General features: G+C 37.8%; 1 protein-coding gene across 1 annotated transcript in view; it reads left to right on the top strand.

The window, feature by feature from the left end:
• CFAP47 (cilia and flagella associated protein 47) overlaps positions 1 to 27753 on the top strand; it is a 364054-nt gene that overhangs the window by 257701 nt on the left and 78600 nt on the right. Inside the window, 5 exon segments of the mRNA XM_052795043.1 lie at positions 2738 to 2913; positions 5213 to 5320; positions 9730 to 9841; positions 17681 to 17785; positions 22224 to 22380. Of these exon segments, the coding sequence (XP_052651003.1) occupies positions 2738 to 2913; positions 5213 to 5320; positions 9730 to 9841; positions 17681 to 17785; positions 22224 to 22380 (658 nt within the window).

The following is a 27753-nucleotide window of genomic DNA, read 5'->3' as shown; positions in this document are numbered from 1 at the left end:
GGAGTGTTATGCACAGTAATTTTAGAATGTGTCCATCTTCCTATAAGCTACCTTGGTGAAGTTAGAGGAGGATTAGTTGGTAGTTCAGTGCCGTGTATACATTAATAAAATGTAAAATTACATATTATGGACTTAAATCCTTTAGGTTTAGTTGCTAAAAGAAGGATGTAGAGAACGGGATGATGAGAAAATCTTTGGTATAAAATATGTCAGGGAAATATTTCAGCAAACAGGTATAATATCACAAAAGATCAATTGATGATGGTGAGCATCTTTTAAAGCAAAATCTTAACGGAATATTACACCTATACATAAGCTCAGGCTATTAGTGTAAGATAAAGTGTAACCAGTCAATTGTTTTTTCAAGTTCCACTGAGAATTTAATGTTATCTCATATTAACATTTCCTTTTATTTTATTTTACCTTATGTTAGATTATTTTAAATGACCTGCACTGGACAGGAAGTGGATCACAGCAAGTTCTAAAGGAATAAAAACATGACATATTGCACCAGGATGGCTCTGTCTTGGGCACTGGCAGTCTTGATACAAGAAGAAGTTTGAGGAATGAGATTAATTCTCTTCTGTTTTCAACTTCTGTATTTTTCCTCTGTCAAAATGTTTATAAAAAACACAACACTGAAATGTGGATCTAAATTAATGACTATAAATGCATTTGGAACTTGCCTATGATGTTACTCCTTTGCATTCTTTCTGATAAAATGGTACTTTCAGGAAAAATAATACTCTTGGCAATTGTGTCGGCGTTTTGTTATTTATCCTAGTACTATGCCTCCACAACAATCCATCAAGGCCTAGAAATGTACACTATAGATACATTCTGTTGATAAATATACATCTGCTCTTATTACCATCCATGAAGTAGCAGATCTTTGAAACATTTATAACAATTCCAAGGAAATTTCTCAGGAAATTCCGAGGAAATACATAATCCTAGGCATTCATTTTATAGCGGCAAGAGAACACTGTTTTACATTAAGCTAACTTTGGCAATATAGAATCTCCTTTGTGTACAAGGTTACAAAGGTTTCTTTGATAGTTGCTCCTTTTTTCCTAAATAAGCAGTCCATATATCCTTTTTACTGTAAAAGTATTTCTTCAACACAGCATGTAGATGTTTTACTATATAGTTGTTATGAAGCCTTTAGCAATAAAATGGTAGATAGATTTAGAAATTTGTTTACACCAGTAAAAACTATTAATCTGAGCTTTAAAATATTTTATGGCAAATTCAAATCCCATCTTACTGATGCAAGGCACTTGAATGATTTAAATTGTTGGTGTAATCTTACCATCTGTAGAACGTTAAATGTGTTTTATGTGTGTTCCAATAGTCATTTTCTATAAATGTAAATATATAGAAATTTAGCAAATCATAGGCAGACTCAAAGCAGAGTGAGGCAGCTGTTTGTGGGATTGTAAAGTATTTCGTGTTCAGTTTTTAGTGTTTTATTAATTTTAATAGATATTTTATCTTTTTCTCCTTTCATATTGCAATTTGAATTATTTACTTTTACAAAAAAGTTTATGGCAAAATTTTACTGTGAGAACCAAATCACCATATGTTAAAAAACCCAAACACCTGCATTTTGAAATAAACTGCTTGGTTAGGGCAAAGGAAAGAGATCAAAATAGGGCTAGAGAGAAATACAGATACAGAGAAATAAATACATATATTTGGTTTTGGATTTTGCATATTTTATATACATGAACATATATGAATAGAACATATGTATTTTAAACTGCAGGTATGCATCCTGGATTGTGACAGTGGACTTCCTTCATTAATGTATTCCTTCCTGTCTGTTTAAAGTGTTTCATTTCATAAAGTGTATTGATGTTTACACACATAGGGTACATAAGATGGATTTACACAATTTTTAACCTTATAGCGAAGAAGGGGGTCACTGGAACACTGCTGAAATATAGCAGTGTTTCAAGGGCTGCTCAAGAACGCAATGTGCAGAGTGAACTGCCTCTGCCCAATTCCTGCACATCTTAAAGGTGTTCCAAGTGTAAAGTATTTGTCTTTATCTAATCAGGCCATAGTTTGGCTCCCTTTTATTATAGTAACTGGAATTTAGTATGCATCTTTAATAGTAACCATGTTTTCCAGATGGTCAATAAAAGATGATCCTAGCCTGAAGTGTTCATAGACTTTAAACAGAAAGGTCTGGAGACCATTAGTAAGGGAAATGGCAAAAAGGAACAAGAGAGGAAATGTTTATTGTGGTGGTGTTGTTTTAATGTCAAGTATTATTGGTGTAACTTAAAAATTAAGAGGAACAGATTGTGCAGAATTCAGCCTGAATCTCTTGGCAACTTGCAAAGTGGACATTTTCAACTGTCTGTGCTTGGCTGTTGGGAGATGGCTTGGAGGCTTTACCTGGTTAGGACTACAGCAGGTCTGCCTGTAAGGTGTATTTTGGCAAGCCCCAGCCATATCTTGGAAGGTGAACTAGCTTGTTAGAATACAGACTGGCCAGGAAGGCTTGAACTTTTCTTTATTTATGGAATTAAAGAGTTTACAGTTTGAAGATTGGCTGAAATGTCTCTTGCTGCAACTTCTCTTTTTTTGGGTTAGTTCACACATTAAAGAAGGGTGCGGCCTGTGTTCACATACGTGTAAATCATAAGTAAGCATCTTACACTTGTTTGAGAAAGCTCTTTTATGTGTAATGGCTCATAATTAATTTTGTGGGGTTTTTTTTTTCTAGGATACTGTTGAAATTCATATTCCCATCACTAATCCTGCAGACAAAATTCTCCAGCTGAGTGTGGTGCTGGAGAATCAATCACTTTGTGGACAAAAGGCTTTCACTCTTAGGCCCAAACAAACATTTTTATATCAACTAAAGTTTTCCCCAGCTGTTGTTGGCACTTCTGATGAAAGGTAAGTTGCAGAGTTTTGATACTTGTGGTTCTGGCTCTTGTACTAATAAATGAACTGCTTTCATTGAAACCTCGGTCCCTTTATGTAGATATCACCCTAAAAAACCCCACATAATGGGTAATAAATGGAATTTTAAAAATTTCCAACTTTAAATATACCGTATGTCAACCAGCAGCTTTCTTCTGAGGGGAAAAACCTGACTGACAGGCAGTAGAATAACCCCTAGTTATTCTAGTTCACTAGAATTCAGTGAACAATGTTTTAGAAATTTACTTAATATTAGAAGTCCCCTCTGAAAACTTCAGATGAATTCTTAGTTTTGTAAGTTTGTAAGTTCCATAAAGGGAGTAACAGGTTTTCTTTTTTTCTACTGAGAAGGAACAAAACTATAACAACATAACTAAAACCAGGTGAAGAACCCTTTAACAGTCTTCACATAAATCCATTTAGCTTCAGGATCTTCCATTAATTAACAATGATATACTAAATGAATATGGAGAGGTTTTAAATTACAAATTTTTCATTACATTGGAAATCCCAACGAAACCATGCAGGTATGATAATTAGCAATACAAAGACAGATGACCTCTTGGTCTTAGTTTCAGCTAAACCAGTTCAGCAAGTAACTGAAGAGTGCAGAAATGCAAAGCTTATTTTCCTGGAATTTGGTTAGCAAAGCATTATTTAGTTGAAGGGCTGATTGAAAACCAATTCCCAGTTTTTCAATTATATCAATTGCCTGGCAAAAATATGGGGATGGGGAGGAGGGTGAGGTGGTGGTTTGTGAGGAGGGCAGAAACAGATGACATGTTCAAAGACCCAATATTTACAAAGCCAAAATCCATGTATTTCAAAGTTTTGTTTGGTTTGCTTGTATTGATTTTTCCAAAGACCCGAATAATGGCAGGTACCATTGTAGAATACAACTTTCAAGCAATACTGTTTTATAAAAATGAGTACTGTTACCAGTTTGGTAAATATTTTTTTCTGTGGGAATTTGTAGAAATTATGCATTCTGAAGCTGCAAATGAGAATAGACCTCATTTTTTCATATCAGATAATACTTCTGGTATTTTTCAAGTGCAGAATTTCCAAATAATAAAATAAAGGTTTGTTTTAACTGGCAAAATTTTGGGCTCAGCCAATTGGTAGGCTGGGACTTAGGGCAATATATGCAAAGATGACATAAAGCACACCTGTACATATTCAATACAATTATGCAGTACTGTACTAGAAAGCTAATAGCTGCTTTAAATTGCAATAGCTCCCAAGGACTACAATTACAGCTGGACAGAGGTACTTCTACATTACATCCACACTATTATCTTTTTTTCTGAAGCCATGCTCTGTTTCCTTTGCTATGGGAGCAGCTGGGAAGAAGTGTCATAAAAGTGTTTGTGGCAGGTGTACCTTTTCAAATGGATCATTCTTTCCTAAGCTGTTTTATGCTCACTTTAAAGGCTCTGTTGGCACAGAGGATAGTCTGGAACCGTAAAGTCAGGGAACATAGTTATCTATCATTTAGAGCAGGAACTGGTCCTTAGTGGGTCATGGGTTTGCACAGTGCATTTCATGTAAGTTTTTCTATGCTTACAGTGTTTTGGTTTAATGTTATTATGACTCTTCTCCTCAAAAACCCAAGAAACAGAAAAAGAAATCTGCAATAGGAAAGGAGTGTGTTAGAATGTCTGTCAGAGAAATATACTGCTGTACATATCTCACCTAGCAATTTTCAGTCATGACAACATTTGATTGTATATCAAAACAGTATATTGAATATTCCTTTGAAGCATATCTCTTTGTCATGCTCATATAAATGTGTCTAAATCTATTCCTCAGTTTTCATCACTAGATTGAAAAGATTTTCCTTTTTAAAATCAGTGAATACTATTTCTATTTCTTTGTCCTTTGAGTTCAAAATGGCTAAAAAGAAAATACTGACATTGAAACAAAATTAAAGCTTACTCTTGCAAGTTAGCAGTTGAAATGCTTTTGAGTTATATTTTTGAAAAAAGCCAAAACCAAACCAACAAACAAACAAACAAAACCCCAACAAACAACTTGTTATGCTAAAAGTTAAGAAAGATGAAGAAGTGATTTTGTTGCATCAGTAATTGTAAATATTATTAGTTTTGGTAGCTGAATTCAGATACCAGCAAGAAGTGTTATGGGAAAACTGGGAGCTAATTAAAGAAGTCACTGTGTTGAACTCATTAGGTTTTTCCTGAATTTTAACCTGTACATTTTTAATTGTCTGCACAAAAGCTGTGTCATACTAAGCTTATGTATCTGTTTTTAGTGTCATATTCCTGTCAGATGTGGTTGGAGAGTTTTGGTACGCACTGAAGTTGATTGTAGAGAAACCATTGCCAACTAATCTACCTGAAATAGAATGTGAGCTTGGAAGGTAAGTATGTAGTTCATAGTGCTGAACCTGGTCACTGGTTTGAAGTATCATGGAAAACAGATGAAGAATTTACATCAAAAAGCCAGAATAGTGCTGCATATGTACTATAGTAGTTTGCAGATAATTTTCATAGATATATGCGTAGATAGGTGAAATTCTCCTCGCAGAAAAACAATTGAAATGGAATTGTAGCCTATATGTAGACTTCCTCTGAAGTCTTTATATAGAAATCACTCTGAAAATACTGCAGAATGTAATCATAAAGATCCACAATACAGAGTTCTGTAGGTTTGTTTTATTTTCTGTTTCTTTTCTCTTTCGGAACTAGGAATATATCTGACAGTCCTGCTTTACAAATGCTTGTACACCAGTTATCAATTTCTTTTAACCTCTCAAGAAATGGCAAAGTAATACAACTTCTGTCTGGCAGATCCTGGGGCTAGACATGGCTGGAACGCTGCAAGTGTTAAGAAAATGAGCTACTTAGAGCAGACAGAGAAATGAACCCAATTCTCGTCTTCCTTCAACAAAATTTCATCTTGCATTTCGATAGCATAATTTTCAGTTCTCACTTTCAAGACAGAAATCAAAACTTTTAGGATAAGACTTTCAAGAATGCTGGAATTTCAGTAGTGCTCTTCCACCTGTTACCTCTGCTTAGTAGTAGGTTCTGTGGACACACTGCTCTTCTGAATGCTAAATCCCACGTACTTCTGTATATCTTATCTTTGACTAAATCTCTAATTAATATACGTTACAGACTGAGCAAAAAATGTTGTTAGTGCAACATGAAATTTTACCTGATTAAATTTCTGTGAGTGAATATATTCTGCTGTTCATGTATGATGCATGGACCAGAGTTAACTGGCAATGCCTTTGTTGCTACGTTTTTCTAAGAAAATCGGTAGGGCTGTCCTTTTCCTGGTTTTTACTTTAAAATTCTGGGCTGACTGAAGTAAAAACATAATTTTTCTCTACTATATAGGCTGACACTGTTAGGAGTTAGAAATCACTTAAAAAGTTTTCATTCACACTATCTGGCATTCAGAATTTTCTCCAGCATGGACTACCTGTGAACTACATGCACACGTGATCTGGCCGAGAATGGCAAGTCATCCTTTCCTACTGCAAATAAAACGTATGTTGGAAAGGATTAACTCCATTAACTACAATACTTGCCTCTCAAAACTACCATCTCGAATTCGTTGGATTCCATGTTTTATTTTTTCAAATGAGATTTCTTTTCACTTTACAAGTAGATGCATGTTGTAATTCCTATGCATATGTAAATGAACTCATCTGCATCTGCCCTGGGCAGATAGTGGTGGAAGAACAAAGAAGTACTATTTAGTTTAATTAGTGGTAACAGCAGCAACAACAATAATGTATAACAAGAAATTAACAGTAGTCTCTTTCATGTATCTTTATTTTTTTATATATATATATATTATAAAAGAGCGTAAAAACCCTGACAAACTTCTTCCTTTTCTGTTTGCAGTATCTGCCATATTCTTGGTTTCTTAAAGTCTCCTGCTTTTTGTTCATTTACTTCCTTCAACACTCTCCTTTTTCCAGAAATCTATTTCTATTACATCATCAACATAATGTCCTCATCTTGAAGTGCAAAATTTTGGACAATGGCAATTGATGATGGCATTGAGGCTACAGCTAAATTACTGAGAATTACTCTACCTGCTGAAAATATGAGATAGTCCAAGTAAATTGGCTGCATTAATGTACGCTGAATATGTAAAGGCAATGCAGGTAGACATTTGTGTGTTGTCTGTTTAAGAAAGGTATCAATTTTTTTTTGTTTTGTTTTGAATGGGTGCGCCTCCTTGCTATGTTCCCAGAGATGTGGACTGTAAATGTCTTAAGAAGTTTGAAGCATTTCTGGTTGGTGAAGCTTTGTAGTTCTTTAAGAGACTAACTTCCATTCTACCACCTTTTCCTTGAATGCAGAAGAAGCATTATCATATATGATATCCTTCTAAGAATAAAGTTTTTCCTTATATGCTCACTGCATTCTTTTTGCTATCATTCTGAAAAATTTAAGAAATTATGTTCTTGAACCATCACTTGGAACTGGATTAGGAGCCAAGAACCCATTGATACACTTAGAATTGACTTCTAACCAATTCTTGAAAGAGAAAACAAATTCTAACAGTTTATCTTTTAATACTTCTTCAGACACCCTAACATTCTGGGTTTATCACAGTCAGATCTGCTTTTTGTTTCTGTCAAGGTAGATTCAACATATCCTGTAGCATACGCCTCTAAGCAAGGAAACCTTTTGCTTGATATTCTCCATCTTCATTTATCCATCCTGTTATGGGCTCCACAGTGGAGTCATTGAGGATGAGTCAGTCGAATGATGTTCACAGTGGTCTTGGATTTACTGTCATACGCAACAACTTTTTCTAGCATAACCACAGTAGTCAATCTGTGTGGAGTGGCAGAGGTTCTGAATGGATTTTGATCACTTGAAGAACCTCTAACAGTCAAATAGTGGCTTACTGAAATTTCAGATATTCCAATATAGTTTTCGCTTTGACAAAGTATTATGAAAGAGGCAAGACAAAAAAATAAAGGCTAGAGATGGTAAATGTGAAAAATAGGAATTATCAAGTGAATCTGAAGTTCTTGTGTGAAAGTTTCCTGGTATTTCTCTACTGTCTGCTGTTGAGACCTCAGTGATACAATGCTTTGACAGTGTTAGTCAAACCCAAGTCTGCCACTCAGCTGCTGGGGATTTATATCACTGCATATGTTGGCAGGAGCCTGCCTGCACACAAGTTTTAGGGCCTGAAGTTACAGTCATAAAGCTTGACTGAAATACATTCTCTTCTGAATGTTGCTTTTTATATTTTCTTTCTCCTTACTGATTTAGCTATGATTAACTGACTAATTTTTTCCAGAGGATAAATATGCGGAACAATCTTGCAGTTGACCTGCCACAACTTTGACTAGAGGGAATATCCATTAGGTAGATAAATTACAGCAAAACCAATATATGTATGTCATTTTTCAGACTTTTCTTATTTACTGTTTTCACTGATTCACCTTGAGTCTCTTTTCTGTGTCCCTTGGTGTTATAACGAGATTGTGATTTATGGTCATATATCTTTGTTAAAGGCAAATAGTATATTATTTTGATCAGAATAGCGGAATTTTGGGGAGTCTTATGAATTCTTTTGAAGATTGTGCTCCTTATTGAAGGTATCTTGTGTTTGTTTATTCTTTAATTAGAAAATAAAGAAGGACAGTCTGTAAAATAGCTGATTTAAAGCATAACATTTAGGCAATCAGCATACTCCAATTTTCTTCTGGGACAGCCACAATACTCATTATAATACATAATCTACATGTGCAACATAATGATTTACCATTATGCTATAATGAACAATGCAACAATTGTACAAAATGAAACAGATTTTGAGTCTGTGCAGAGGAAGAAAGAGGAGGGAAGCAAGCAGAACCTCCACTGAAATGGTTGGTGTGGAACACTAAGTTTGTTTTGAGATCTCAGGGTTACAAGATGATCAAGAAGAATGGTTGCCTAGTGGCACTACATCAAAAGCTATTGACAACACCACTTAATTACAAGCTTTTCCTGTAAACCATTGCTTAGACTAAAAGGAGTTACAGATAGCATTTATCTGATTACCTTTAGTTTCTGTCCAGTGCTTTTCCTGAGGCAGACTATGAGTCCATGGATAGACTACAGAATAATAAGACATACTTAAAATTATTTTACTTTTTGGAACCAATTTTTTTTGTTGGCCTTGGCACTCTGAATTATCTATTTGACTAAAATGTTTTATTCCAAAGTTAGATATACAGAAAGTAAGGAAAGAAAGGCAAGACATAAATCTGCAAATTGGAACCTAGGAATAAAAGTGAAGCTGTGGTATCGGAGACACTAGGATTCATTTCTACATCCTCCTATCTAAAAGTTAGGCATCAAGTTTAAGGCATTAAGTTTAGGCTCCTCCTGTAGACCATGAAAAGTGATTCCAGATCTTAGTGATCTACATTAAGACCAATTCTCCCTGAAAATATTTTTCTCCTTGTTGGGTATCGAGGGAGCTAGACAGTCCTTTTAACCAACTAACTTAAACTAACTTCCTGGCAACTGAAGTACAGCAAGACAAATTCTGCCCTTATGAATGACCCGAGTATTAGAATGGTTACTGCTACCAGTTTTTATTATTATTAATCTTTATTAATAATATTAATTAATGCTGTTAAATATGTGTCCATACTAGTGGAAAAATACTAATGCAATAAAACAAAATTCTTCTTTTAAAAGTACTAGTTTTTCAAGAAGGAAAACAAGTGATGAATAATAAAATGCAATGGAAGAAGCTTTATAATTAATAGTCATTGCATATATGTATTTTTTCCAGATGGGCTCGTATATACATACCTCTCTTCAATCCTACACATGAAACTCTGGAACTAGAAATTGTTAACAGCAATCCTAGCAATTTTTCAACTGAGACTGATCCAAAACACCCTGTAAGTAAGATTTCTGTGCTTTCACAAAAGTGATAGAAGAGATCCTTCTTTTCAAAACATATTGAATTGTGTATCATACTGTGGGTTCAGAACACACAACATAGTCTCAAGGATTAGAGGCATTGTAAGTATGTATTCTAGAGATTTTGTAGTTTAAGGATGAAAACAATTAAACTTGAAGAACAATGCAAGTTGAAGTATAGATGTTTTTTTCCCTGGAATGCTTTGTGGAATGGTTTTGAGAAGGACTGCAGTGTTGGTTGCAAATAATATTCAGGAGATAATAGAAGAAGAAGTTGTAAACAAACCAGCTGTATTAGAAGCTTCACAAGTTTCTAAGAATCAACAGGATAGCTAGGTAAATATTTAGGTAAGTAGATAAAATGCTAATGTAAGAATATAAGAATATCTCATAGTCGTGGCAGTTATAACCAACTTGCAGAGGCTATGAATAATAATTAGATCAATTTAGCTGCAAGGAAACTTCATGTACCTGGAATACCTGGAATCATTTTATTCTCCAAACTCACATTTACCCTGAGACTGATTTCTACTGAGAAAATCTTCATCCTGCTCCTATTATGTACACTTCTTTTTCCTCCTCCATCACAGAAGTTCTTCCATCTTGCTGCCTAACATTTTTGTCCTTTTGAGGACTGAGAGTTATATAGATTTCATATTTATATTGAGATTGCCTAGAGTTCTAGATGGTCAGAATTCTGAAAAATATTTATTATTGACCATTGATTACTAGTTAATAGTATAGGTCCTATAAAGAACTCGTTGGATGTTGCTAACAATTAATGCTATTAAATATGTGTCCTTTTTATGGTGGGGAGATGAGAGAAGGGAGGACGGATGCATGGCAACTCTGGTGCAAGGGGTTAGGGGGTCCTGTTGTTAGGATGTGAATATAGAACATTTAACGTGAAAAAAGAAAATGAAGAAACCTGTTGCAGACAGGAAAGAAATGGTAGTTGCACCTTTTCTAGATGTGAGGAAGATAATACAGGGAAGACATACACCAGAACTGGTTTATTTGTGGAAACTGGTATAAGGGTCAGAGAGGGAGGAGAGGAATATTGTAATAAGATCCTAAAATAAAGCTGAGAAGGTAGAAAATGGATTGTATGGGGAAAAATAGAGGAATGCTATAAAGTCATAACGTGCACTTTTGGCTTTCAGAAACTAAACAGCTTTCAGCCTCCAATATAGCAGTACAACAAGACCAAATGTTCTTAAAAGGGGCTCTAAAGATAACAGCAAAAGGAGATCACACTTATTTACTGAACTGCCCTATATTTTGCATACATAGTATTACATTAAATTAATAGTATAAAACTTGAAGTGTTTATTTTAGTCTGTCTTTTATCTCATGCGCAATAACATATCTTCATACATTATGTTAAAACTCATCAAGTGCTCTTACTAATCATTTCTTCAATTGGTATTTGAATAGGAGCTAAGAAACATAATGGATTGTGATGGGTTAACCCTGGCTGGATGCCAGGTGCCCACCAGAGCTGTTCTATCACTCCCCCTCCTTCTCAACTGGACAGGGGAGAGAAAATATAACAAAGAGCTTGTGGGTCGAGATAAGGATAGGAGAGATCACTCACCAATTACCGTCACGGGCAAAACAGACTCAGTTTGGGGAAAAATTAACTTGATTTATTACAAATCAACCGGAGTAGGGTAATGAGAAATAAAACCAAATCTCAGAACACCTTCCCTCCACCCCTCCCTTCTTCCCGGGCACAACTTCACTCCCGGATTCTCTACCACCCCCCCCCAGCGGCACAGGGGGACGGGGATGGGGTTTACGGTCAGTTCATCACACGTTATTTTCTGCCGCTTCATCCTCCTCAGGGGGAGGACTCATCACACTCTTCCCCTGCTCCAGCGTGGGGTCCCACCCACGGGAGACAGTCCTCCACGAACTTCTCCAACGTGGGTCCTTCCCACGGGCTGCAGTTCTTCACGAACTGCTCCAGCATGGGTCCTTTCCACGGTGTGCAGTCCTTCAGGCACAGACTGCTCCAGCGTGAGCCCCCCACGGGGTCACAAGTCCTGCCAGAAAACCTGCTCCGTGGGCTCCTCTCTCCACAGATCCGCAGGTCCTGCCAGGAGCCTGCTCCAGCGCGGGGTTCCCACGGGGTCACAGCCTCCTTCGGGAACCCACCTGCTCCGGCGTGGGGTCCTCCACGGGCTGCAGGTGGAGATCTGCTCCACCGTGGACCTCCATGGACTGCAGGGGGACAGCCTGCCTCACCATGGTCTTCACCACGGGCTGCAGGGGAATCTCTGCTCCGGCGCCTGGAGCATCTCCTCCCCCTCCTTCTTCACTGACCTTGGTGTCCGCAGGGTTGTTTCTCTTACATGTTCTCACTCCTCTCTCCGGCTGCCGAAATACCGCCGTCCCAACTTTTTTCCTTCTTAAAAATGTTATCACAGAGGCGTTACCACTATCGCTGATTGGCTCGGCCTTGGCCGGCGGCGGGTCTGTCTTAGAGCCGGCTGGTATGGGCTCTGTCGAACACAGGGGAAGCTTCCAGCAGCTTCTTACAGAAGCCACCCCTGTAACCCCACCCGCTACCAAAACCTTGCCACACAAAACCAATACATGGATGCAACTATATTAATCATCTAGGAGCATTACACATGTTATGTTTAGGTCATTGGCACAGAAGCAGATTAGATTTAATTATAGTGACTTTTGGCTCCTGCAGATTGCATGTTACCTTGTCCAGGAAATTAAAAAGAAAATAAAAAAATCTTCTCCTTCCAGCTTTCCTAATTTATTACCAGAGATTCACATATCACCAATAACTACATCACATTGCTTAGGAAAAGACACATTCAACACTACCTGCAGTAATTTTCTTTCTTTTCTTTCTTTCTTTTCTTAATAGAATACTCAGTCCTATATGTCATTTATGCATTGAATTCCAATTTACAGCAGTACTTCCAGTTAGAGGATAGCTTTGGTGAATTTGCTATAAGCAACTACCTAGTATTTATTTCATGTGTCTGTCCCTTTTTGAACTTGTTTCTTCCATTGCAGACCTGTGTTTGGAGAAGTACTGTGATTTCCTTCCCATTTTGATAACAAAGACGGGGGGGGGGGCATTTAAATACCTGCTGCTTCTCCTGAATATATTGCATCCTAGGTTTAGTCCCTCTATACAGCACTGCATTCAACTTCCAGAAGATTACTACTAGTTCTTATAAACTGTAACCTGTGTTTAAGGTATTAGTTTATATTAATGCCCGTTTCAATGTCTTTGTGATGTGTGGCAGAAGTTTCCCATCTTAATTATTCAAGTTTCTGCTCTCTTTAAAGCAAATAATGCTTTCTTGTCAGCAGAAAAATTCTGGTTTGAGCGATCCTCAGATGAAATGCAGCAATAAAGAGCAAATTATTAGAACAATAGTTTGAAGATGGGATTGTCCAATTAAGATAGGTAATGTTTGAAGAGAATTAGTAGAGTAATTTTAGAATTCTGCATATTCTAAATCAGTAATTTTAATATTTCATATAATTATTCATATTCATTTTTATGTCATCTAAGATACAGAACTGTTGAAGATATTGGGCTGTCAGAAAATATCTCAAACGGATTTCATCAGTCACTGAGTTATGTTAGATAAACCAGATTCAACAGAGATTTCAGAGAAAATTTTATCTTTCCTGGAGATAATTGCCTAAGATATTAACCAAAATTTTGACTAAAATTTCAGAATTTAAATATGATATTTGAATTTGTTTATCATACTTCTATGTGTGTGTAAGTTTGTTTGAGCTTCAGTTTGCAACAGAAGGCATTACTGAAATACCACAAGGGATTATTTTCTATAGATCTGATTCAACTTCAAGTACTGACATAATTAGAAATAGGCTTTCCTGAGGTCCAGCTGAATTACTCTCAAGTATTCCTGAACTTCTGGGTGCTTAATGAAGTCTAAATGAAATTCAAAAGCTTTAAATCTCGTCAGCTTCATGTAAATAAGAAGCAGCTCCATTACCTACTTTGTAAACTGATGAAAATGAGAAAAGTATACATATCTTGTTAGGAGCTGTGCAATTGTAGCCTGAAACAGCTTTAAATGGAATATACCATGTTGGTTTTCTTTCAATAATTTGATAAAAGTTTTCAAGGATTTCCTTTAATGTGATTTGGATTCTCATGTCTTTTTTCTTTCTTTTTTTTTTTTTTTTTTTTAAACAAGTTACACCTAATTTTTGTTTCCTGTCTTGTCAACCTTACACTGTATGGATTAACTTAACATCTTTATAAATGCTGTCAAATTCTCTAAAAGTTGGAACAGAAGTGAACTCCCATAAGTTCGCTGCAAAATTCCTAATTTGTTTTTCATTAGCACGTTGGGCATTATAAGTTTCTGGGGGGAACAGCCATTGGGATGTTGAGTTTCATGTTTCTTTCCTAACCACAGCTTGCTTTATCTCTAGTAGAGAAGGATTCATGTTCAGCATTTAACAGATGAAAATTATCAATCACCAGTAATGCTATGTTCCCCAACTTACTTCTTTCCCTCTATATAAATACATGGACAGATTTCACATCTATGTCTATTATATTTATACACACATATATTTATGATGTAACTTAAATGTACAAAAACCTCTTACAAATGGGGTATTGCCAAAAAGAAACATGCTTTCACTGTAAGTCTTCAGATTGCTATTCTCCTGGCTTATAGCTAGCCTAAACCTTTTTCTTGAAGCTGCTTCCATCCTGATTGGCTATCAAACACAATTTTTTTGGAGGAAAAATAACTTAATAAAGGGCTGGCAGAGTGGAGTGCAGTCTCAAAGTCTCTGTGGGCAAGCTTTATTAGTTTCTTAATGACCGAGAGTATTGTTTTGTGCAGAGTAGAGAATAAACTTTTAGATTTAATGAAAAATTTCCCTCCCTTGTTGGATTTATAAGAGGACTAATGTATGTGTATTTGCTCAGTCTTCTTTAGAATCAGTTTCTGTATTTGAACAGTTATATCTGGGACCTGATGGTACCAGTGTCCTTTCACATGAGTGTCTTGGTAGACACTTGTTTATTTAAACAAAATGAAAGGCAGGGCATGGGTTAACTTTAACATATTTTATTGAATGATTGTGGCAAAGTATAACATTCTTTAAACATGTTGTTAGTGTTATTTCTCAATTCTAGTTTTTAAAGCAATTTATTCTTTGGTTTTCAGTAGAAAGTAAGTTCTTTTTTTTTACCCAGCTCTTTATTTCAAAGAAAATTACTTTCTGGATACAGTAGAACGTCATACTGTGTGATATAAAATGATTTTTTTTAAAACAGATCTATAACATAAAAAATAAAAATCTTTTCTGCTTTCAGAGCAGGCAGTGTGCTGGATTATCATAACTCCGTGTTGATTATTTAGATTCATTGTGGCAGTGCATTTTCTGTGTAATGATAATATGTCAAGTAATGCTTATTGAAAATGGAATTCCAGTCTGTTTTCATCTTTATGGGAGAGTTATTATTCCAAATAATGTAGATTGCTTAGTGAAATTACTAAAAATTTTAAAATTGTATTTTTAATTTCATCATGTATTCTTATGCTGTGACAACCTGTATTTACCTTGCTTTTTCTTTTCTTTCAAAAGTATTTGGGAAGGGGTAATCATTAAGGTTCTTTCTCCATTTTGTAAGTCTGCATTTGATAAATGGGGCTGGCTGGTTTGGACAAAGTAGGTAGGAACTAGACTGCAAATGAAAGTAAAAAGTCTCAAAGAAAGGTCTCTGGATAATAAGCATGCCCAGGAATTCCCTGAGAAATGAGTTGCTCAGGCTCCTTTAGATGATGAACAGCTAAATGAACTCTGGGCAGTGGGGCAGGTGGGAATGGAGGTGGTTTGTGGGAGGTGTCTCTCCCCAGATCTGTTATTCTGGGTAATACAGAAACCTTACAGAGGTGACAAGAGGGGGAGGGTGGCAGTTGACTGCTGGTGGCAAATATGCTTTCAAGTTATCACTCACCTACGGGACGTCCGAGCTTGTGAAGCATGGGGCATCCAGCGGTGCTGTGCTCCCCGTACAGGAGGTGCAGGTGCTGTAAGAGCTGAGAGGGAGCGGGCCCGCAGCCGCCAGCCACGTGCTCTGTGCGTGAGACCCACCTACTTACCCTTCCAGAAATGTTTTTTGTTGTGCGCAGGAAACTGTAAAATTAAATTTCTAAAGTGTGAAAAAAAATACAATACCACTCCCCCAATAGGCAAGACAGTTAATGTCTTCAGTCCAGTAAACTGTTACGGCAATATTCTGCTCAATTATTTTAAAACTTGCCCCCCAAAAGAGGAAAATAACATTTCAAGTTTTGTGCATTAGTTGACCACATCCGAGCTCTGTCCTCTCTTCTGCTCTATCTAGCTTCCACCACCATCAGTAGGAATACCCGTTGTTGAAGGTACACCAGCATCCCAGTCCGTAATTGTGCCGGTACCCTATAGACACACCCAGAAGATGACTGGCAGGACCAGGATCCAGCTCCGAGATGGCAGGGAAAGCCGTGGGGCAGCGAGGAAAAGCAACTTAAGCCTCATCAGGGGCCTCTGCCCTGGGCTGGGAGCGGACACCTCTGTCCCTACTTCACCCTCTGGGGCCTCCAGTCTGGCCTCAGCGCTGTGGCCATGGCCAGCGGTCCTGGTGCCGCAGTGGGCCCCCGTCCCTGTCCCCGTCAGGGCTCTGCTCGCTGTCCCTGGATGTGGTGGGACAGGGTTACTGGTGGTGGTCCCTGCCTCGCTGTGCCGTAAGCTCAAGCCTTCCTCAGCCCCAAGCCAAGCACTGCATCAGAGCCCAAGCAGTCAAACCCCGGGGGTGGGAAGAGGTTGCAGGGCTTGTTGGTGCAGTCAGGCATCTTGCAACCATTAAATGTAAACAAAAAATGAATGTTTTAATAACTCCTGTTCACTGCCTGTTAGCGGCTCATTCTTCCAGGGCTGACATTTCCTTTATAAGAGGGCTTGTCGGTGCCAGCTGTTGTAGGCTGTTGTTTTGACCTTTATTAGTTGTAAATTATATTCATTTTATAAAATACAGCACAAGTGTCCATAATTCCAATCAATTTTCTTTTTCTATCTTCTTACATGCAAACATTATTTAAACAAGTATGATATTAAAAGGTTAGTACTTTTTTTTTAATTAAAAAAATAGACACGGTAATTGTGTATTCAGTGATTCTAGCTGATCATTCTCTCAATGCATTGGCATTTTTATTATTCATAATTCTGTTCTTTCACTGCTTATCTAGTTCTTAAAAACATTTATGACCCCATTGTAGTCAGCTACTTTGCTTTTCCCTGTGCTATTGAGACTCGAGTAGTATACTTCAGATGAAGAGAAACCTAGCAACATCATTTACAATGTTAGTTTAGATAAAGGTAAGCAGAAGAGAGATGAAGCACTGGTTTATTAAAACCTACCATGTATTTCCCTTATAAGCCAGTTCGTGTTTTTGGAGGTCAATGTGATAACCTTTTAGTGTCATCGGTACGATCAGACACCAAAGTCATGTTTGAATGGTACTTGTGAGATCTGCTGTCCATGTCCTTGGAGCGATCTGTAACACCAGCTCTGTAGTTTCTGGGGAATGAACGTGCAGCGACTACCACGAAGATTGTTTACTGCAATACACTTGCTGCCTTAGCAGCCTATGCGTGCTGAGAGGACAGAATGCATCTGGTTGAACACATTAATCATGTAAACATCAACCCTGTAGATACAAAGCACAAAACAGAAACAGACTCAAAAAATTGATTTTTTTCACCCCCTCTCTTTCCTTTGCTTCTTTCTTGTATTTCTACAGCTGATTGTCGCTCCTCATTCCACCACTGAAGTACCTGTGCAATTCTGTCCATCTGCCCTTGGAAGAGGCAATCACAAGGCATCAATAACCTTCAGATGTTCACAGGTATGATACTATGTTTGCTGCCCACAATACTTGGAATTCAGATTAGATAATGTTTTTAATAGGCATGTAAGTAAGGGTTTCAGTCTGTAGGTCAAGTTGAAATTTAATGGCTGGATGCATAATGAAAAAGCAAATGCAAAGATGTTCAAAAGTTATAATTTGTTTTAACCTTAGTTTTACACAGAAATTATTCTATTTACAGTATTAAAACGTGGCGTAATGGCCTAGGAGCTAGAATAAGTAATGAATAATTTTAGCTTTCTTGGTAATTAGTTCTGCTGTTTTTAACACCAGAAGACCAGCACTTCTTAGCATTGTGACCTCTGAAATTAAATTTCTTGATGTTTTTCCCAACCCCAAACAAAATTAAATTGTTTCATTTTTTATCTGATCTGAATTTTGGAAGGTCATGCACTTGAAAAAGTGACTTCTTCCTTTCAGTTTATTTGAAAATGGTTTTTACTTTGAGCATCTTAGAATTGTTGACATTTTTTTCTGTGAATTTTCCTGATTTTTAAACAAGTAAATAAAGAAACATGAGTCATCAACATGACCTACTAGCTGATTAAAAATTACAACTGGAAACAAAAAGAAAAACTGATAATATGATGTAAATGACAATATTTAATCACATGAGCTGTGGTTGAATGAAGCGTTTGCTTTCTGTGCAATTTCCTCTCTGTATTCTTTTTGGACTTTCAGATACCCTAATAGACTGCTGACCTGTGAATTACTCCAGTGCTACCAGGAGTTTTCAGTAGTGTTTTAAGTAATACTGCAAAAGCAAATATTCTTTTATATGAAGAAAACAAATAGTGAAGGAAGTGATGTGGCAATTTTTTTTCCTGATAAAGTATGTGGAACAGACAGGTTATTTGTAGGTGGTGTTAACACAGCGTTTATTTTCAGGATCTCTCTTCTTAAATATTTATTAAGGATAAAAACAAGGAGACAGCAATTCTCTTATGAACAGTATATATCCAAGGCCAGTGCAAGAGGACAGAATGTCCTTATCTTGTCCGGATCCTAATGGTACACAGAAATCTTATCTATATTTAAAAAAGAAAAAAGAAATTCTTCACCAAATACAGAAGCAATAAAACAATAGAATGATTCATTTAAACCTTTCAGGATCAAATTGAGCCCTGCCACCTGAATCTTCTCATCCAGTGCATCTCCTTTCAAGTAATGGCAAATCTCCAAGTTTTTATCTGCAGTGAACTTCAGTCAGTATCCCATCCTTCTATCTGCTTTGTCCAGACCCCTTTAACCGTTGCAGTATATTGGCATAACCTTTGTGCTCTTTTTATGCCTGAATCTTTTGAATTTTGTTAGTTTTTGTTCATTTTCATGGCTACAGTCCTTACTAAATTAATCCCAGACTATTTTAGTTTACTAATTGTTATACTGATAGCCGACAGTGAATATTTGCGCACATGTAATTGCCCTTTTTAATGAAAACTTGAAGACCATTTCTCATCAGTGGAGGATGCCTCAAACAACTTTTAATGTAACCCCCCCACCCTGACATTGATTTTCCTCCCTTCATTTCTGTGATTAAATATATCTGAATGGACACTTAAGCCATCTGATAGCTGAATAGCTGACTAATCTAAAATCAGTTAATGACAGTTCTTACAGGATAAGCCTTAACTATTTCTGATTGTGCTTCTTTGCTGAACTGAGAGAAACTGCTCTGTGCTATTACCTGCTTCATTTGTTTCTGGTTTGAAGCTCTTCACAAATTGCATCTGAGTTTAATCATTGTGAAAATCTGAAATTAAGTTTGTTGGGACAGCACAACTGAAAGGTCAGCTTGAACCTAACCCACACCCAGAGTTCTAACCTATCTGTATTATCCTATTCTTTTACCACATTGCTAGCATCCAGGTGTAATGCAGAGCATTTAACAGTAGTAAGTAATATTAAAGAGAAACTGAGCCAAATATTAGATCCTATCTTGTATTATTTGCCTTAGGATTCTGGGGTTTTTAGTCTTTTTTTCCTCTTGATTTCTTGCACTGAGCATACATGATCTTGAGCTCCATCACAAAGCGGGTCAGTGAGGAACAGTAACTGCAGGTCAGGCAAGGCAGGCCTGTCCTATAATCTGTATAATTTTTTGTTTGTCTTGTTTTATTTTCCAGACTGACCGCTAATTTTGTTTGGCTCCTTCTTTAGCTGCTCAGTTTGACAAAGTTTCAGCGTGTTGTTTTAAAGGCGCTCAGCACTTGAAGCAATGGCGTTCAAAATGGCTCTGCTCGTTAACCACAAAAAATCAGTGGAAGCGACAGTCTTTAATGTTTGTAGACCGTGAGCCTGAGCCCTCAGCAATGAAGCTCAAACTTGATCTTTACAGCTCACCTGCACAAAATATGAACATATGCACTCCTCCCACCACTGCACTGTACCTGAATGTAAAATTACTTGCTATGAACAAGGTGGCTGACACAAATTTACAGTGGGCATGGAAAGCAGTTAGACTAATATTGCCTCATAACCTCTGTATTAAGAGTTTTTTTAAAAAAAAAATTATTGTTACTGTGTAAGTAAGCACCAAGTATCAATAACAAGCCGGTGTAGACCGCTAATAGCTTTGACACATCCAGCTTTCTGAAAACATGGTCTTCTGGAGTGCTCATGCCTGCGTTCTAGTCCTTCAAAATAAGCCTGCAAAGCGTGCTCAGCCTTTTGTTTACATTTAACTTCTTGAGGCCGATGTGGTAAGGAAGCACATGAGTCAGGAACACAAATGCTATGGCATACTGGCTTGGCAATTGTTGGGCAGTTTCTTGTTGACTACGACCAGCAAAGGGGCTTCACCAAAAAGTTAGTCCTGTGTTGCTTCAAAGACTGTATAGCAGCAGCATTCGCCTTGCCGTCAGAATCTGAACAGCGAGCGGTGCAAGCTTCCTGCTCATGAAGCTGTAACCATGAACGGGCTATAGGTCATGTTTAAGTCAACAATAACAAAACAAAATGTAATTTTAAAGGGAGGTAGTTTTTAATTCTTATTAGTCTGAGTAATGCAGAAGTTCCTGCAAACCAGGTGTTATAAATCACTGTCTAAATCCTAAACAAAACACAGGCTCTACCTCTATATTCTGACTTTTAGTATTGGGTAGTCCCTACATCAGTATATAAACAGTTCTTCCATCTTTTTTTTTCTTTTTTTTTTTTTTTTTAAATTAAAATCCTGTAGCCTTGGATGACTTTTACCAAAAAATTTCCTTCAGTAAGATTAAAATGTCTTTTTTCTTGTTGGATTGAATGTTTCTCTGTAAAATGATAATAAAGGCATGCAATTTTGCTGTCCAAAGCTATTTTCTGAAGACTTATGATGCACCATTTTATTTATCCCTGTTTATGCTGAGAAATCTCAGTATATTAGTCACTTTTTACTGTAGGTATTTTCAGATTTGTTGTTAGATTTTTGAACCCTGTCTATTACAGGTTTTCCTTATTTTTTTCAGACAGGCTATGCAGAAGTAAATGCAATATTTCAGATAATGAAAATAGTGTTTTGATTTTATTTATTGTTTTCTATTCTCTTTGTGATGCATACCTTTTTGAGTGATAATGAACAAAACAGATCAAAGGGTCACTTTAAGCAGTTTATAATAAGCCTTAGATTTTAGTCTGTATAAAGGCAGCAACATGAATGTACAAATTAAACATTTTCCTTAAAATAATGGTAGTATCTTTATATTTACTATTCACCTTTGCTGCTCATTCACCTTTAAAGGTTCCATAATAAGTGGCATTATCAACATCACTCTTTATAACCTTAAAAGAGTAAATGTGGGGCAGGCAACTCTTTACTGTCATGCTGAAAAAAATGATCAAAATTAACACATCAATTTAATTATATTTTCCTTTTTTTCTGCTGTGGTGATACTCTGTACCTACTAGTTCTTTCCAATATTCTCAACTCTTCTGTGCAGAGTGGTTAATGTTCTTTATTATCTTTGGAGTAACAATTTTAGCTTTTTGTGTCATTCTAGTGCTGTCCCATCAAAGAATTATTTTCCTTCTTCCTTCATCTTCTGAAGAGAACTTCTCACTTCATCTGCTTTCAGGTTCTAATATACATGCTTTGAATTGCCCTCTTGCAACCGCCTACATCTTTACATTCACTACGCTGGAAGCTCTGAGTAGCTACATGGAAGTTAAATACTCTATGCTCAGAGTAGCACAGAAGTTAAATGCAGAGGAGATGTGAACATCTCCCAAACTGGAACTACTAATTTCCAGATAGCAATACTTAGAGTAACATAACAGCTTGAGAGAAGGAGAAAGAAAAAGAGAAAAAAAGTGTTCAACAGCAGTTCACTTTTACAACAGAAAAAAGACATAGAACACTAGAAGAAAGAAGAAGGCAAAATGCCTTAAAATGTACAGAGCTGATAATAAATAATGATACATGTTTCATTTACAGCTTAAAGAGTGGATATTTTACCTTTTCGGTACTGGTCTTCCTCCTCAGCTGATGGAACCAACCAGCATCAGTGCATGCATTGGCCAGCATTCTTTTGTCATCATATCCTTCAAAAATCCAACTCCTGAAAACGTGGTCGCAGATGTCATGCTGACAGGTACAGGGGTTTGGATTTTTTTGGGGTGGGGAGAGGAACTTAAGCTCCTTGGGTTGCACTAAAAGTGTGAGTGGGATGCAATTACATTTACCTCATGCCATTCCCTGGCAACAGAGATATTGTGTATCATTCACGTCTGCCTTGAAAAGCTCTTTAGACTGTGCTGTGGGAGCTAAGAAATAACACAAACCTTTAACAACTGTTCACAGTAGACCTCTTAGCTCATACAGCCTCATGTATACATGCAGCTGGTTGTTGGCTGTGGACTGCACTGTAGCATTTAGGCAATAGGAGACTCCTGGGGTGTGTTTTGGGAGCTGTATGTCTAAGCCAAATAACTAATGTTTTATTTTGGTTTTGTTCTTCAGTTATTTTCCAAAATATTTTATATCATTTTGTCAGATTCTAGATAGCTAAAGGAGTTAGTAATGGCAAAATATTTGAGGTTTTTTCTGATTGACCTTCCAAGCAAGTATGTTTCAGCAATATTTTCAAACATACCTTAAAAAATAAGATCCAGAATTACCAAAGATCGTCAAGTCACTGTCCATACCGAGATTTCACAAATGCTGTAGAACTCATGTGAAGTCCCAGATTCTCCTTGATGAATGAAATTTACTCAGTGAAAGAGCAAATTTCACTCTGAGTAAAGCAGAGAGCTTTAGAATGTTCTCTGAATCTCCACCTAGTCCAACATAACATGTAGCATCAAAAAACAGGTGCCAAAGCATTTCCTGCCATCTACGTATAACAAAAACTGAAGATAAACCTTCCAGTGGCCCCAAAACACACCCCATGGATGGGGAAACAGAATAGCAAAATCAAACCTCTGCAAAAGTAAGTTTTAAGCCAGGTTTACACACTCATGCTGTGATTTGGGGTTTGTGGCACATAAAGTAAGTGAAGAAATGTGACTTAAAAAATGTAGATTCATGTTTATTTGTTGTACTGAACTCATGCTATTTAATTACACCTTCTGAGATGTGAATTAGAAATACAGAAATACAGCTTTGGCTACATATACAGTTAATATACAGAGGATTTTGGAGATTCTTTTACCTAAATGGTGCCTGGTCAAGAGCATTTTGGTCTCATGACTGAATGCTCTATACTTTTGCTGACCAAGTTTTTTTGGCAGACTTGAGTGCTGTTTCCCATGTTTAACTGCTAAAATATTTTCATTCACCACTGTCACAAAATAGAGTCCATTTGTAAACGATCAGACCACTTCTGAGTTTCTGTTGATGTACTCTTCTGGACAACAGTAAAGGAAGAAGCAGCATGCAGTGGATCCACTGTTTACAGGCTAAGTAAATCACAGCCAGAATTTGCCTGCTGAGTAGGGGACCTGGCAGAAAGGGGAGCAGAGCGTGTCCAGCGTCCTATTTATCTGACATCTAGGCACCCTTAAGTGACAAGGAGCATTGCAGACTGGGTTTGCAGACAGTAACAGGGCAGTTGATGCAGCAGTTGGCATTCAGTGCACATACAGAAGGCTCAGAAGTGCTGCTCATAGTAGGAAAGGATGCATAAATGTTGACAACACACCACAGGAGCCGCTCTCAGGCCCTGGATGGTGCCATCATTACTTCTGTAATCTAAATGGAAGTCCTGAGGGTGGATGCTATAACCCTGGTCTGAGGCAGTCGGGAGTTCTCAAGGTTTCTCCCTGGCACTGTGCTATGAAAGGCAATGACCTCACCAGTTAGATGTGTGTTCTGGTAGACTTCCTGCGGTGCCAGATGCAGGAACTTTATTGCGTCAAGGTTAATGAACCAAGAGACTGACAGGATCTTTGCAGGAACTCTGCAGATACAAGAGCCCAAACCCTTCAAGGCTGAGAAGTTTGGTGTGACCAAAAGAAGACAGAAGCATCAAGAAGACACAGAGTCCCAGCAGTGGGGAAGTCTCCATTTCCATCTGCAGCTGTTGCTCTAAAGAGGAGGTTCAGAGTTCTGGAAGACAGGAAGGGAAAAAAAAGTTCCATTGAGGGAGAAGAGTCTGGGCTGAGCATCTCAGTTTTTTTGTTTAGAACCAGCACTATTTAAACACGAAACAATGAGTGTTAGTGGTTGAATTTTTCTTCCTCCATGGGACAAAACCTGCCAATTTCCATAACAGTGTATCGTCTCAGGAAGTTTTCTGCTTTCCTGGAGCTCAAATCTGAGATGCTGCAGAAAAGATTTCCAAGGCTTATCTGACCTTGCAGTTACTATACCTTACTGTTCATTCATACAGCAAATACATGGATCTATACTCCCTGTACAGCCAAGGAAACATTGAGCAGATTGAAGGAGACTAGAATGTTCTGTGGGCATTCTTTCCTCAAATATCTGTGCATGCATTTGCATAGAGCTCGGGCAGCAAAAAGGAAAAACGGGAAGAACAGCAATTCCAGGCCAGTTGCAAGGCTGCAACGTGATCACAGTCGCGAAGACAGTCAGTGACAGTGTGCACAGCTGGAGCATGGTTGTGGATGGGTGCAGGCTGTTTAGAAAGGATAGAGAGGACAAATTTGGTCACTTGTATAGCTTAGGCTTCTGTGACCATAAGATGATTATTCATGCTTATTCAAGTCTCTGTACACTAAAGTACGGAAAGGTACTCAGAGCTGCATCAGTTTTGCAGAAAATTTATTAACAGCTTAGGAGTGAATTGTCTGATTACTTAGGAGGACCGAGAATTTCAGCAGAAGACCTGATTAGCAGTGCAGGGACCCTCTTGGTGAACTAACATACAAAAAGGAAGCATATGCTGCTCTGGATCCGGTGCAACATATATGGGCTAAAGAAACACCTCTTATATGTGGCACTAAGAATTTATTAACAGTCTAATCAAAGCCTTAGGTCTAATCAAAATATAAATGATGAGATATTATCAGTCCAACTACAATGATAGTAGCTGTCAGGGAGCAGCAAGAACAGGCTGCTCCACAAAACAAAGTAAGACAGGCGCCAAAGGTGACAGCAAGACTGGCAGAGGCGATTGCATTCAAACAGCGATTGCAATCCCACAGCATCAAACCAAGAAGAACATAGCAGGTCTGGTGGCAGTAACCAATTTCAGCCAACAGTCTAGTGACTGACAGCCAAGTCCACAGTGAGAAGGCAAGTCTGTGATCAAGCCAGGAAATCAAGTAGGCTAGGCCTGGCAAGAGGTATGGCCAGAGACAGCATACCTAGGACGTAGCTTGGGCAAGGACCGACAGCAGCAGCCTGAGTTTAAATGCAACTCAAGCCAGTGGGTGGAGGCCCCAGAAGCTACTCGCTCACAACCTAGCTCTTTTCAGAGAAGTCTGTTACCAGATTATACAGCTGCGCTGTATCAGAGCAGATCTTGAACACAGGCAGCTACAGCCTTGTGTGTGGAGAAGAGGTTAGAGAGAATTTCAAAGAAGGATGGTTATTGGCTGGACAGATAAATTAGCATACATCGCTCAACTCAGGGCCCTGGCCACTAATACTTTTAGTCCAAATTATCCAATTAATACTAATTACTGCTGATATATACAAATCTTCTCATATCTACCTTGTATTACTTCACAGTAAATTACCAGAGAGTCATCAACATCCTAGGTTCTTCACTGGGAGGGAAATGTTGATAAAATGCCAGGTTTTTCCTTCTCAGTCTTGGAGCTGATTGGTATTATTTTTATATGTTTCCAAAAAGGTCTGTTGTGACACTTGCTTTCTTATTGATCCCCAGGTTTAGTTCCACAATGACCCCTTCATTTTGCTAGGTCTTTACCATATATTGTATGATTTCTTTAGGATAATACCACAAAACTATATATCACTAAGCTGAAGCTGAAAAACAAATAAGGCAACAGTTGGCACTTCCAGCTATGTGCTGTTACAGCTAAAATAGCTCAAGTCCAAACAAGGTGTGACAAGTCCCTGATGCTTTGTACTGTTGACTTAGTAGAAAGCCCCGTGGGCTGTTACAGTGGCAATAGACAGTGGCAATAATATATTCCCTCCACTACACCTAGATGAGGTGGAAGGAAGAAGAGGTAACAAAAGGCAAATGTAAAAGTACCATGAGCATACTTAGCAAAAAACCCAAGAAGGCCAAATCCCATCAGGCGTGAAGACTTAACAGGGAAAGTATAGGCTCACAAGAAGGGGTTCTAAAGGTACACTAGTTGCATAAAGAAGCTTAGGGAAAAGGCAGACAGGTCCATTGATGGATGGGGGAGAATCAACTAGTTACAGACAGTGCAGAAAAGGCTGAAGTGCTCAATGCTTTTCTTTGCCTTAGTCTTTGCAAGCAAAACTTGTTTCCAAAGCAGCAGGTACTGATTTGGTTTGAAGGGGAGATGGGCAGCTCATAGGGGAGCAACAGGCTGTGGACTTCTTAGGGCAGCTGGATACATTCAGATCCACAAGTCCAGATGAAATTCACAGAATGATAAAAAAGTTGGCCAATGTGATTGTGAGGCTGTGGTTCTCTATGAAAATTCATGCTGATCAGGAGATGTTTCTGTTGACTGTGAAAAGGCTACGTTATTTCCTTCTTTGAAAAATGATAGAAGGAAGACTGAAGGAGTGGTAGGTTGATCAGCCTCACCTTAGCCCCTGGTAGAATCATGGGAGACATCCTTTTGCGGTCTGCGTAGCCCATGAATTGCATATCCTCTTGCAGTCCATTTCCAAGCACATGAAGGTCAAGAAGGTAATCAGGAGTAGTCAAATGGGTCTGTTAAGTGCAAATCATGATTGACTAACATGATTGCCTTCTATATGTAAATGAGTGATTATGCAAATGAGGGAGGAGCAGTGGATGTAATATACCATGATTTAGTAAGACTTTTGTCAGTGTTTCCTGTAGCATTCTTTGGAAGCTAAGGAATTCTAGGCTTGATGAATAGACTGCTGAGTGGGTTGAAAACTTGGCTGAATTATTGGTCTCAAATGATAATGATCAACATCTTGACAGTCAACTGCTGGCTGGTAATGAGTGTAGTACCCCAGGGGTCAGCACTGGGGCCTGTATTATTCAAGACCTTTATTAACGACATGGATGATGACAGAGAGTGCAATGTAAATTAGGGGAAGCGCCTGACATGATGGATGGTAGGGCTTCAGTCCAGATGTACTTTGATAAATTATTGGTGTAACTCTTTTTTGAATTGCTTTTGTTCATCAACTCATCATCCATGGAGCAGCTTGAAGATACAGTAAACTTTTACATTGTTAGTAAAGCAATTTTCCTTCTAAAAGGTTAAGCCTTTGTATTTTGCCCTCTCGTTCCATCTACCCTTTGTGCTTATCTTAGCTCAGACACTTATAGAAGCACTGTGAATTACTAGCTGTGCAACCCACCCTATTTGACCAGGAGGTAACCGATTATATAATCTCTTGATGTGTAGGT

The sequence above is a fragment of the Harpia harpyja genome, chromosome 8, assembly GCF_026419915.1.
Source record: "Harpia harpyja isolate bHarHar1 chromosome 8, bHarHar1 primary haplotype, whole genome shotgun sequence".
NCBI classification, from domain to species: Eukaryota; Metazoa; Chordata; class Aves; order Accipitriformes; family Accipitridae; genus Harpia; species Harpia harpyja.
Note: the sequence above shows the minus strand (reverse complement) of the source record. Positions and strands in the feature narration are given on the sequence as shown.